General features: G+C 37.1%; 1 protein-coding gene across 5 annotated transcripts in view; it reads left to right on the plus strand.

Moving 5' to 3' along the window:
* Window positions 1–12,996, plus strand: part of LMO7 (LIM domain 7) — a 207,636-nt gene that overhangs the window by 79,035 nt on the left and 115,605 nt on the right. For all 5 annotated transcript variants that reach the window (XM_044249894.1, XM_044249891.1, XM_044249890.1 and 2 more), the window contains exon 3: window positions 353–423. In XM_044249894.1, the coding sequence (XP_044105829.1) occupies window positions 353–423 (71 nt within the window). The remainder of the gene's footprint in view (window positions 1–352; window positions 424–12,996) is intronic.

Here is a 12,996-nt window from a genome sequence, read left to right on the forward strand (position 1 = left end):
TAATCTGATTTTATTTACTCTTGGTAGGCTAGATTGCCTATAGGATTTTATGGAAAACATGTTGGAAATGGAGTTTCTAGCTTTTGTTGATTACCCGTAAAATGGTTCCATTACAGAAAACTCTCATCGTCGTCTTTTTTTCCTGTTTATGTTTGTTCATACTAAAATGGTTAATCTCTCTCTCTGTAACATAGAACCACATGTAATTTTCTAGATCAATTTTCTTAATCAACTTTTGATGATATATGCACATCCTTCAAGGATAACAGTTGCATATCAATTAATCTAATGCTAAATTTGACTTGTGTATTAACCCTGGCTAAGAAAATTAACACCTAAATTTGTTTTTCAGGCAGTAACAGAGAAGAATTTTGAAACAAAGGATTTTCGAGCTTCTCTAGAAAATGGTGTTCTGTTGTGTGAGTAAGTATTTAAAGTAGTTAAAAAATAATTCAAAAGCAAAAGTGTGTATGTGTGTTCTGAGTTGTCTTCACTCCCCCCTCCATGGCCATCATAGTCACCGATCTGTTTTCTTGGTAACAAGTGAGATTTGATCTCTGCAAATTGATACCCCTACAGTACCAGACAGTAGGAAGGGGTTATCAGTCTCTGCATCTAAAGATAGCATTGGTGAAATATATATTATTTTAAATTAGTAAACAAGAAAGATTCTGTTATTGCTTCATGGGCCAGTAGGAGTGGGTGGTTGAGGAGGAAGCCTTATTACCTCCCACCAGCTCCTACTGAATCTTCTAACACACGGAATTGCCTGGATTAGAAATTAATATAAAACTTTCCCTTCATCAGTAAATAGTGACGCTTATAAAACAAATGTAGGCAGTAACAAATTTTTCTTTTAAGCTTTAAGTGGAGTCGTTACACTGCCACCATCAGTTTGAGTCAATGGCCTATGGGCCATTCATTCAATTAAGATATTATTGAAAATAATATCTCAGGGCTTGGTTATCATAAGTAAACTAGGCTGGTGGCATGAGTGATATGGTATGAAGCCTGCATCGTCTAGTCCCACTGTTCTGTCCCCCAGGGGAGGCAAAGTGTAGTTAGCCAGGTATGTGACCTTTGGGTGATGGGGAGGCTGGCCTGTGGGATGTAAAGATGAAATCCCGGGTGAGGGTGTAGGTTGCATAAGTGAGCAAATAAATTATAAGAATGTTCATGAGTATGCACCCACAATTTTGAAAGGGCTTAAGTGCTCTAATTTAGACACTTATCACATAGGTATTTATGGAATCTGTCCACAAGTAAGCGTTGGGAGTATATGTGCTTGTATTTAGATGATTTTGATTATCCTTTTAAAGGAAGGTTGTTTCAGCAAAGATGTGGAGTCAAAGGGCTTAGGTTTGATTCTTTGCCCCATTACTTTTGGACATTTGAGCAACTGACTTAGCATCTGACCCTTATTTTCTCAACCCTGAAGTGGAGATCAGCATATCTGGTCTGCCTAACTCACTGGATTGCAAAATTCCATTTTATATTTATATGTATGTGTGTGCGTATACACACACACACACACACATATACATACGTATATATGTATGTATGTATGTATATGTATGTGTATATATACCCACACACACATATATAGTCTTTGCATAAATGTAAGTTGTTGCTGGAAAGATGGCCATGTAGATAACAACCTCTATCTCACTAGATCTATTGGTTGATATTCAAACTTTTTTGTCTTAGAGCAATGTTAGTAAATGGAACCATATGAATTACTGATATTCAACCCTCCGTGACCTACAGAAAAGTCAATCTCATGCGGTTTTACCTAGTACATAGCAGAACAGGCATCTGAAGAAGGGCCTCAAGTAAAATTTAAGAGGTGTTTCTTGTCCTCTTCTGATGTCTATTTAGAAGTGCCATTGCCGAATATCTTTAATTCTAGTAGACCATGTGGTCAGTCTAACTGGTCAATGTTAGGAAGTTACTTTTTATTAATTTGAAAACTATGGGATTTAAATGTGTTCTAATGTGTTCAGAAGATGGAGGGGGGATGATGGGTAGAAAGATGCATGTGATCTCAGAGTTATGAGTATGGACTCATAGTCTATGAGTCCATAGTGAGTGAAATAACTTTCTCCACTGTAAGCTTTACAAGTCAGGATAAGCCTTAGCTAGAAGTGTGCCTGTGAAGCGCTGAGTTGTTGGTAGACATGTGAGAGCATAGAGCCAAACAGGAGATCTTTTCAGAGAAGTCACTTTGTGGGTACATACTGCCAATGATGAGCTACCACTTAAATCATTTTTAAGGATTTAATTAAGTCTTTTTGAGTCTTTGCCTCCATAACAAGATCATTAAACATATTTGTGTGACTACTTAGTTTTTTGTTTTTTTAAATGCAATTTTTGCACCAGCCTGGTCTCTGAATGACTTGAGGTGATTTGTAAAAACCAAACCCAGTCAGAGAGGAAGTGCTTATTGTTACCAGGGAAGATGTTCAGAGTTGAGGAAAAACTATTTTGATCACAAGCAATACTGTTAGATGAAGTACATAAGTTCTACCTTCTCAGATAAGATTTGGATGCCTGTTGAGAGATATATTGGTTAAAAAAAAAAGTCACTTTAATTGACCACTTCCTAAAGCTCATTCATTCTTAGATTGTTTCCTAGCTTGAATAATATACCAGTGGGGGGTTTTGTGCATTATCAGATTAAGTCTAATCAATATGTTTGGTATCCAGTATTCTTTAAATGAATGTTTTCCCAAAGTAGCATAAGTAAGTATTAAGCTGTGGTAATCGGCAATTGTAGTTTATTGAGGGGCATCAAAGCCCTCCGTGATGTTTGTATTAAAAGAAAAAATCCTTCTCTTAATTGTGAATCACATTGTGTACAGCCACTGGTCAATAAAGCATTTTTTTTTTTTTAAAGATTCTACCTGTTTATTTGACAGAGAGAGAGAGAGAGAGAGAGATCACAGCAGGCAGGCAGAAAGAGAGGGTGAAGCAAGCTCCCTGGCAAGCAGAGAGCCTGATGCAGGGCTCGATCCCAGGACTCTGACAGGACCCGAGCCGAAGGCAGAGGCTTAACCCTCTGAGCCACCCAGGTGCCCCATGGTTAATAAAGCATATTAATAAAAGTTATAATGTTGAGGGAAAAAAACCTAGGTAACTCTGTTCTCTATAAATCTGTAATGAAGAAAGCTTAGCTGGGTGGCCTGTGAACAATGAATCAAGCGTCACTGTTTGGTCCCCTCCCTCCGCCCGAGTTCTAATGCCCCCAAGGAAAGCACAATCCGCCCTTCAGAGTCTGGTAGTAAGTCCTGACTCCTAAATTCATGGTAGATATAGTAGACTGTCTGTCTTTGAGAACATTTTACCCATAAGAGGTCTCAAGTTTTAGCTGAAGTATGATTAGGATATTTTAAAATTCTGAATTCATTTTCTTACAGGAAAAAGCTGACGTCTGCTTGGTTCATGGCCAGGAAAATGGATTCTTGTGAAATACAGAGTCTGCTATTGCCTGTTAACAATCTCTAGGCATCCTGGTTCATTATCATCATTAAAGAGTTTTCTTATTATTTTATCTAATTTCAGCAGAACTGTAGTTTATCCTTTAGGAGCTGCCTCTCCGAAATACCAGTCAAGAGTTAGAGGAAAGGAGCTTATTATAGCTTCCACCCAGCTGGCATAGTTCTGACATTTCAGATAGTCTAAATTGGGTATAAACTCCACACTGAGGTTTTAGACAAGATACATACCCGTGCAACGAAGATAATGGGCCTTAATTGTCTTTTAATCTGACTGACTATTGAAGTTAGTATCTTCTGTTAATCATTTTAGTATCATTTAGTTTGATTGACTGTGAGATCTAATTGAGTTGAGAGCTAAAGATTACTCCGCTGGCTGAAGTCTGTTACAGTAATTCTTTTACTGTATACCTTAGGTAATCTCTCTTGGCTTTCCTAAACAGTAAAGATGGGAACAACATCTAATTTGTTTTTTTTTTTTCCAATTAGTGAAAGGATTGACAAGAGTCTATATAAGGTGACTTCAGCTCCTTGTTAATCATTGATAGTATTCATTAATCAGTCCCCTGTCCCCTGTCTACAGTGTTTGTTAGTGTTCGTGAGGGCCTCACTATGTACTTTTTTAAAAAACGAGATTAGCTGTACTACCTAAATATCCAAGCCTCTCTCACTCTGTGGTTCTAGCAGATTTCTCTTCTCTAAACATATTTAGTTGAGGCATATCTATCTAGCTAGTGATAGGAGTAATTTCAGTTACTCATCTTATGATAGCAATCTCAGAAATACTAAAACGAAAGCATTCTTTATTCACCTTATGAAGTAAGAAGATACATTTGGAGATTAACTGTATTGGGTGTGTCTCTGATTAGTCAGTCTATACTGCCCATCCCTGGAATGTTGCCAGTCTTTGCTCTATCCCATGACAGCCAGCCATGCCGCAGAAGTTTGCACGTGAGCCACGTCTCAGAAGTTTCTCTCTTTGAACTTGGCCCAAATTATTGAGAAAACTCTTCTCACATTGTTACTTCTTCGCCATGGCTCACAGCTTGGAAAGAGTGAATCAAGAGTGAATCACCTGTTTGGTTTGAGAAATCCTGTTTTAATTTATTATACCAATGACCACTACACGGTCCACATGAACAAAACATGTTTGGTTAAAGTTGCACTCAATAGAAGGAGAAAAATTACTAAAAAGAATTCCTGTTAATTTTCTACGGGATCCTCAGGTGAGTTTTTTAAGACATAGGACAAAGTAAAGAACTTTGTTATTTCTCAATCATGCAAGAGATATCAGTCTTGTTAGAGATGGAGACTTTGACACATTGAATGGCAGTGATACCAGTGGGCCCTTGGGATTTTTTGCTTTGTTCCATGTGAAGCCCAGAGAGCTGCCTTCTTCTTCTTCTTCTTCTTCTTTTTTTTTTTTTTTTGTAAGATTTTCTTTATTTATTTGTCACAGAGAGAGAGAGAGAGAGAGTGCGTGTGTGAACACAAGCAGGGGGAGCAGCAGGCAGAGAGAGAAGCAGGCTCCCCACTAAGCAGGGAGCCTGATGCAGGACTTAATCCCAGGACCCTGGGATTTTGACCTGAGCTGAAGGCAGATGCTTAAGCCACTGAGCCACTCTGGTGTCCCCCAGAGGGCCTTCTTTAATGAAGATATTTTTCTTAGAGTTCTTTCTGGTTTAGAATTTCCTGAGGGCACTTGTTTCCATACGTCTGTCTAGCACACCAACACTATCCATTGCTCCCATCCATATTGCAGCCACTTGCGGTATAAGTAACAAAAGTGATATTTCTGGGGTGCCTGGGTGGCTCAGTCTGTTGAGCATTCTACTTTTAGTTTCAGCTCAGGTCATGATCTCATGGTTGTTGGGCACCAGGCTCAGCAGAGTCTGTCTGGGATTCTCTCCCTGCCTCTCTGTCCCTCCCCCTACTCTTACCCGTGCTTCCTCTTTCTCTCTCTCTCTCAAATAAATAAATAAATAAATAAAATCTTAATTTTTTTTCACTTAAAGTATTGAACTTTGAAGTTTCTATATTATTTGATAACCCAGTAGTTGGCAAAGGAAGATAAGTGTTGAGGTTCATAAGGGCAATTTTAAAATTTTAAGCTTGTTTCTCTTCATGTTAGCATTTTGTGGTTGCCAGTGTATGTTCTGTTTTTAAGATTCAAAGTCATTTTTTCTTGTAATTTGATAACTACATATAACAAAATGTCATTTAAAAATAATTAAGTTGAAGACTAGTTTAGCAAATATTAATTTAAAAGTTCACTTCTGTTGAACAGTCACATTGTACAGACTCATTGCAAATTTTGCAGAAGGTTTTTTGTATGGTGGCTTCAGTCCTGTTTCATAAACCTGCGTGTACCATCTATAGGGCTTTCCTGCCCTAAATATAAATCACTAAGAAGAGAACATAAAGCATTTCAGTGATAGGGCCTCTGAGACAGAAATGAGAATTATAGTCTTCTAAAAATAAAAGAAAGCAATGTGTATGATAGATGTATGAGATATGAGCAATTTTATTAAAGTTGATCAGCAATAAGTTATTACTGAAGGCAGTTTCTGTGTAATGAAGGGGTTCAGGTAGGTACATGGAAAACATTGTGTTGGCTGTGAAAGTCTGGTGATTCTAGTCAGTGTCTTGAGAAGTAAGTTAAATAAAGGAATATTGTAAAAAGAACAAATACATAATGGTATCACATTGGTTAAAAGTAGAGCAATTGCCTTATATGAGAGATTTAATCCCTAGAATTTTTTATATACTGACAATCAACAGTCAGAAAATTAGATGAGATCCAAGGGATTAAAAGCCATAGTGACAAGGTTTAAAACACTGTTTTCTTTAGAGAAATGTGTGAGACTTTTATTTTGTTTGTCAAAAATGTAATGGTAAGCTATAAAATTTAAGAAATGAAGTTACATGCTATATTTCTAATAGGGTAATAGAGGTCAATTTATTTACAATTTTAATCCAATACTCATATTAAATCTAGACAGGTTTCTCTTTATAAGTATTATTTTAACATTCACATGGAAGAATAAGCAGGTTAGAATAGAAAAAATTCTAAAAATAAGAATTTCTATGAGATGAGCTTATCCCAACATTAGAACACATGACAAACATGACAAAGTACAGTAATTAAAAATTATGGACTGCTTTATTAATGTACATATAAATACAGGAATAATGTCCCAAATACATTCTTAGATGTAGGAATTTGTAATAAAGGAGATATGAAAACATGCAGAAGAGAGAGATCACTCAGTTCATTGTATTGGGATAAATAATTGGCTAAGAATGAATTTATAGGCCAACCAAATAGCCTAGGTTAAGATAATATAAAGCTAAAAAAAAATAAAATTGAAGAGTTAAAATCTGTGGAGGCAGTTTAAAATTCTAAGCTTTTTTTTTTTTTTTTAAAGATTTTATTTATTTATTTGAGAGAGAGAGACAGTGAGAGAGAGCATGAGCGAGGAGAAGGTCAGAGAGCAAAGCAGACTCCCCATGGAGCTGGGAGCCTGATGCGGGACTCGATCCCGGGACTCCAGGATCACGCCCTGAGCCGGAGGCAGTCGTCCAACCAACTGAGCCACCCAGGCGTCCCTAAAATTCTAAGCTTTGAAGGAGAAGGAAAAAAAGAAAAAGATTTAAATCTATACATAAACAGATATTCTGACATTCTGAGAAAAATACATTAAACAAAATGACTTGAACATTATCTAGTTTCAAATAAACTTCTGAGAAACATATTTGAAAACCTCAGGAGACAAATGAGCAGAGGATATGACCAAAGACTTCGCAAATAAAGAAATACTACTGGAAATAAGCAGTAAAATCTTCACCTTCCTTTGTAAGAAATAATTATGAGAAATCCAGATACTATTTTTTAATTGAAGGTGGTAAATAATTCGATGTTACCACATGATGGCATATAATGGCAAAATGCTATAGACTCAAAATGACTAATTGAATATAAGCTGGTAAAGCTCTGAAAAACAGTGTGACAATACCCATCATGTAATTGTATGCAAGTTAATTAATATAAACATATATTAACTTACCATAAACATTATAGGACTTTTCCCAATAATCTTCCCTTTTGGGAATCTATTTTTAAAAAAGGCTATTAAATGGGGAAATAGGTATAAAGCTTCTTCACCGTGGAAAATACAAAAAAAACAACTTAAATGTCTCTAATGTGATAAAATCGGTGGGATCTTGTACATCCCCGGAGAGCGGCGCTTAGGGAGGCGGCCGCTCTGTGCAAGAGCGTGCAGTGCAGGGCGCAGGCGCAGAAGGACCACGCGGCGGGTCTAGCCCACCGAGAGGCAGGCACAGGAATCCTGCCTGCTGGTGCAAAAGTAAATGGATTCGCATTGCCAGGTTCCTTCCCAGACAAGGAGCAAGAGCTTGATGCTGATGATTTTATTTCTAGAAACAGTGTATAGGAAACTGTAAGGAGCAGGGATGACGATACGCATACAGACCCGCCTCAGAAGCCTTTTCACAGTGGTGGGAAATTGGAGTGAAATCAAGTCCACCTATAAAAGAACAACATATCACTCTCATTTGCATGAAGGGGTGGAGAGGACTGTAGAGATGTTACTTAATTGTAGACAGCAAGGCAGGATAGCATATGCTAGAGGTGTTTTGCTGCTGATGTCGTATTGGGAAATGTCCTGAGGCATCTGCCTTCAGACCACTCAGACTTTGCTTGCTCATTTCAGGATGCTTGGGGCCTAACAGTGAGGCTAAATAAGAGGGTCCTATCATAATAAAACCATAATTATCAGGTTTATTGATCCTGACATGTTGCTCTTGCATGCTTTCCCATCTTAGCACTAATAACTTAGCACTATTAACTATTTGTGTTCTGTTCTAACTCAGCACGATTCAAAATAACCACAGGAATTCTAGAAATTCAGCTTAGATCAATGTTCATGTTACTACCAGTATTTGAAAATATTAAGGTGAATATAAATGTTTATATTGTATCCTTTTAAACTTAAAAAAAAAACAAAAAAAACAACCAACCATTTTTAGGAAGGGGGAGGGGCAGAGGGAGAGGGAGAGCTAGCACAGTCAACAGGCTCCACACCCAGCACAGAGTGGGATGGGGCTCCATCTCACGACCCTGAGATCATGACCTGAGCCGAAATCAAGAGTTGGATGGATGCCTGACTCAGCCACCCAGGTGCCCCAAACTTTAAAATTTTAGATTATATATACTTCTTACTTTACTCAAGGAACTGTGATCACTAACTACTCAGAGTGGTTTTTGTTTTAGAGATATTTAACCTAGGCGTTTAAATGGAGGTAATTAATGAAAAATCTTAGTAAGGAATTTCCTTAAGATAACTTGTCCAAATTAACATATCTGATAGAGAGTTTATTCTCTTGGTCAACACTTGCCTATTAGGAGAGATGACATCAAGGTTTGACTTAACAGAAAACCTAACAGAGGGGAGATGTCCTTGTTGGGAACAGCTAAAAGTGATTTCTCACATTTGAGTGAGACAAAAGTTAACGTTTTTCTAAATTTATTTCTATAAAGAAGTTAGAGGTTTTGAATCACAGAAAAATTTCTGTATTACAAGTCAGATGGCGAGGTTTTGCAAATAATTTGAGGCACACAATCAATACCAGATACACTACTAAGTGCTAGGAGATGTTTGGAATGAGAGAATTTCCTTGTACTTCGCAGTTTCACTGTGTGATTCGTGCAGTGTTCCATCTTTAGTAAGCATTCAAATGTTTATGGACATTTCATCTAGAAGAAAACCAGGCAGATAAAGATGTGCTAAATAGCAGATAAAACCAAAGTCATTGTTCTTTAATGTGTAAGGAAATATAAATTGTCTTCATCATGTCTTTAACGAATGTGATTATCAATAGGAAAATTTGACTAACGTGAGGATATGTATTTAGAAAACGTAGTCAGCAGAAAGATAATAGAAATATGTATGTGTGACTGACTGACCGAATTATTCAGAGATTAGAAAGTTCACTCTTCGTGTACTGATGTGCTCTTTGAAGCACAGGTCTCCAGGACATTTGGAAAAGATCTTTGGAAATAGAGAATTGAAAGGTGTCCCTGCTGAAGAGTTTTCCGATAAAGGGGAAAAGAAGTGTGGCGTTTGGAACTAGTTTCTGGAGACTAAGCACCAAATTCTAATGCTCATTGAAACCATTTATAACTGAGCTAGATGTTACACTGAACTTCATGTACAGTTTTCTTGGAGTGTCACCTCTGAGTTATATTTAAAGTGAGGACACATTCACTGGTGACAAGGTTTTGGAACAGAGAGAGCCTTCTAGCATGTTATGTAACTCAGCTCCATTGGAGGAAGTGGGCAGGAGGTTTTGGAGAGAGGAAGAAAAGGAAACAGACAAGAATGCAGGAATGAGCTGAAGGAGAGGGTTTGCAGGCTTTTGCCCATGTGGTCTACCACAGGGAGAGCAAATGACTAGGTGTTTCCCATTCTGGTTTTAATGTTACCAAAAGAACAAACCTCTGATGTGCTAACAAAGCACATAACTAGGTTTATGCCATGGCCTGAGGGAAGGCTTGGAGGAATCAAAGTATAATTATACATAGGATTAGAGGAATGGGTTTGCAGGCAGATAAAACGGTTTCTTCACTGCCTCCACTTCCTTGTGCACAGAGGCTTCTGGAAGGTTATCATGTTATATGATTCTTGAATAGAACCAGTGACCTCAAGTGAGTGTTCCCTTTACGAATTCCACATGTGTAATTGAAGAACCCTTATTATGCAAAGAAGTTCTATTTATAAAAGAGAGTAATATCTCCCTTGTGTCTCACTTGTGTTTTATTCGGTGTAAGACTGTGCCCCTGTTTTTTTTTTTAAGATATCCTTAAATTTCACAGAAGCTTAAATTTTATGAAATCATTTTCTTCTCTAGAAGAAATACCCTAAAAAGTTTTCCTTCAATTGTATGTGAAGATAATTATTCTTGACTCATAATTTGATTGGATGTTCAGTATTTGCCAAAACCATATGGCATTTTCTCCCTGCTCTAGTGCTTAGACCTGCTACCGTTTAAACATTTGACAAAGTAAAACAACATTTTCCTCTAGTGACACAACTTTTACAGGGTAGTTTTGTGTGTTATGCAGGGGGTTGTTTTTCCTTGTGGTTATTTCTGTGTTTGTACATGGACTAGGAGGCTCCAGAGTCGAGAAGGAAGCCAATCCGCTGTGTGTATGCTGCTTCTAGGTAGTAGTTGTGGAACATTTGGATGAAGGAGGAGTCGAGTCATTTTTGGGGAAACATCACTTATCTGTGCTGGTTTCTTTACTTCCCTCAATCCCTTCCTTTTGCTGACTCGATTGAGTGTACGCTGTGTTATTATTCATTCCAGAAAGTATGTGTTTTTTTTTTTAAATGCTCTTGGTATTACCATTACTGTAATAGAAAAATGATAAGTGAAGTAAGCAGGTAAATTGAGAGATCTGGCCAAAGTCATCAGTGACTCAAATGGGTGGAGGAGGAATTTATCACATTCTTCCTCCCATAAAGACAACCGATGCCACACTTTCCTCACATTTGATAAGCTGGCCCAGCTCATTTTAGTCTCCAACTTTTTATGTCATTGAAAGATTACATTTTTAAAAAACATTTTATTTATTTATTTATTTATTTATCAGAGAAAGTGCATGCGAGAGCAGGGGGCGGGGCAGAGGGAGAGGGAGAAGCAGGCTCCCCAAAGAGTAGGGAGCCTGGGATCATGACCTGAGCCAAAGGCAGGCACTTAACCCGCTTACCGCTTAACGCCATCCAGGCGCCCTGGAAGATGACATTGTAAGATCCAAATTACAGTAGGAAAGTCACTGCCAAGCTAGTGGTCAACAACTCCATGAATTACTTGATTTATACTATGCTAGAATAATGTTGCTATTAAGTAATGTTCCAGTTATTAGTGTTTCTAATTAGTGCTTCTAATTATTTAGAAGCATTGCATATGTGGTAAATAGGGAACGACTAGAATTAATTTGCAACTGTCATTTTTTAGAAACTGCTCAAATTTTTAGCTATTAAAGGAGAAAGGCTTCCTTCTCACCTGGCTTTCAGTGCACAAATAAGAAATTAGGAATCAGAGAGTAATAGTTCTAGGAAATGCTTGGTTGAGGGGGCAATTTTATTATTTATGTTAAGTTGTCTAAAGATCTTTGTGTGAGAAACCTATGAAAACAGAAAAAACATCTTTTGTTCACCAGGCTAAATCTTTGTAAGCCATCATTTTGTAATTTTGAAATCCTGCTGAACAACATTCTGAAGACTATTAAATTGAGACTTTTGTCTTCTTTATTTTTAGCACATTCAAGTGTGTATATAAATCTCTGGAATGTTGAAGGAGTGACATTCCACAAGTGTCAGATTTTTTTTTTTTTTCTGTTGCCCATTGTGAAGAGGAGACCAGTAAATTAAAAATGTTTGGTTCTCTCTCCTATATTTGCTTTCTTTTTGGAGCTCTGTCTACAGAATAAAGAATTGCTTTTTGTAGCTAGTTTACTGAATAGGAAAATCACTGTTTTAAATTACTGTTTTCTGACAGGGACTAATAATTAATTAACCAAGCTAGCATTAGTAGAAAAGCATTACTATAGTATTAAATGTCTCCAAGGCTTAGCAATGTTTCAGTGAACAGCAACAAAAAACACAGAGTTCACAATAACTAGGTTTAGAGCCAAGAATGGTACTCTAAGGTACAGCCTGCAAAGGCGGCTTCTTTTCTCATGTTCTGGAATGTAGGAACTTACAGATATCTTTGCAGATTCATCAGCAACTTAAATGTGTTCAGTGCCCCTTTGGGGGGAGTTTTGGTACATTTAATTTTTAGGCAGTCATTCTGTTAGGGTTACAAAGTGATCAGTCACGTATTTGTATGAGTTACCAGTAGGAACTGTTGGGATGAGTTCTACTGCATCCTTTCTATCTGGCAAATTACAGTTGTCTTTTGTACCCACGGATAGATCTAAGGAATATTATGCTAATTGAAATAAGTCGGACGGAGAAAGGCAATACCGTATTATTTCATTTACATGTAGGGATCTATAAACCAAAACAAACAGAAATAGACTCATAAATACAGAGAACAAACTGGTAGTCGCCAGAGGGGAGTGGGTAGGCAGAACGGGTCAAGTGGGATTAAAAGGTACAAACTCTGGTAATAAAATAAGTAAGTCATGGAGGTGTAAAGGGAAGACAGGGAATATAGTCACATATATTATACAGTAATAGGGAATATAGCCAATAATATTAAACTTTGTATGATGACAGATGGTAACTAGATTTATAATGATTATTTCATAATGTATATAAATGTCCAACCACTATGCTATACACCTGAAACTAATCTAATATTATATGTCAACTATACTTCAGTAAACAAGTCTGGAAAAATAATGTGTTTTGAAGTTACCTTTTAAAATTTAGATCAGTATGAGAAAAAAATTAATGAAAATGATTAATAG

This window comes from Neovison vison, chromosome 5 (genome assembly GCF_020171115.1).
Source record: "Neovison vison isolate M4711 chromosome 5, ASM_NN_V1, whole genome shotgun sequence".
Taxonomy (NCBI): domain Eukaryota; kingdom Metazoa; phylum Chordata; class Mammalia; order Carnivora; family Mustelidae; genus Neogale; species Neogale vison.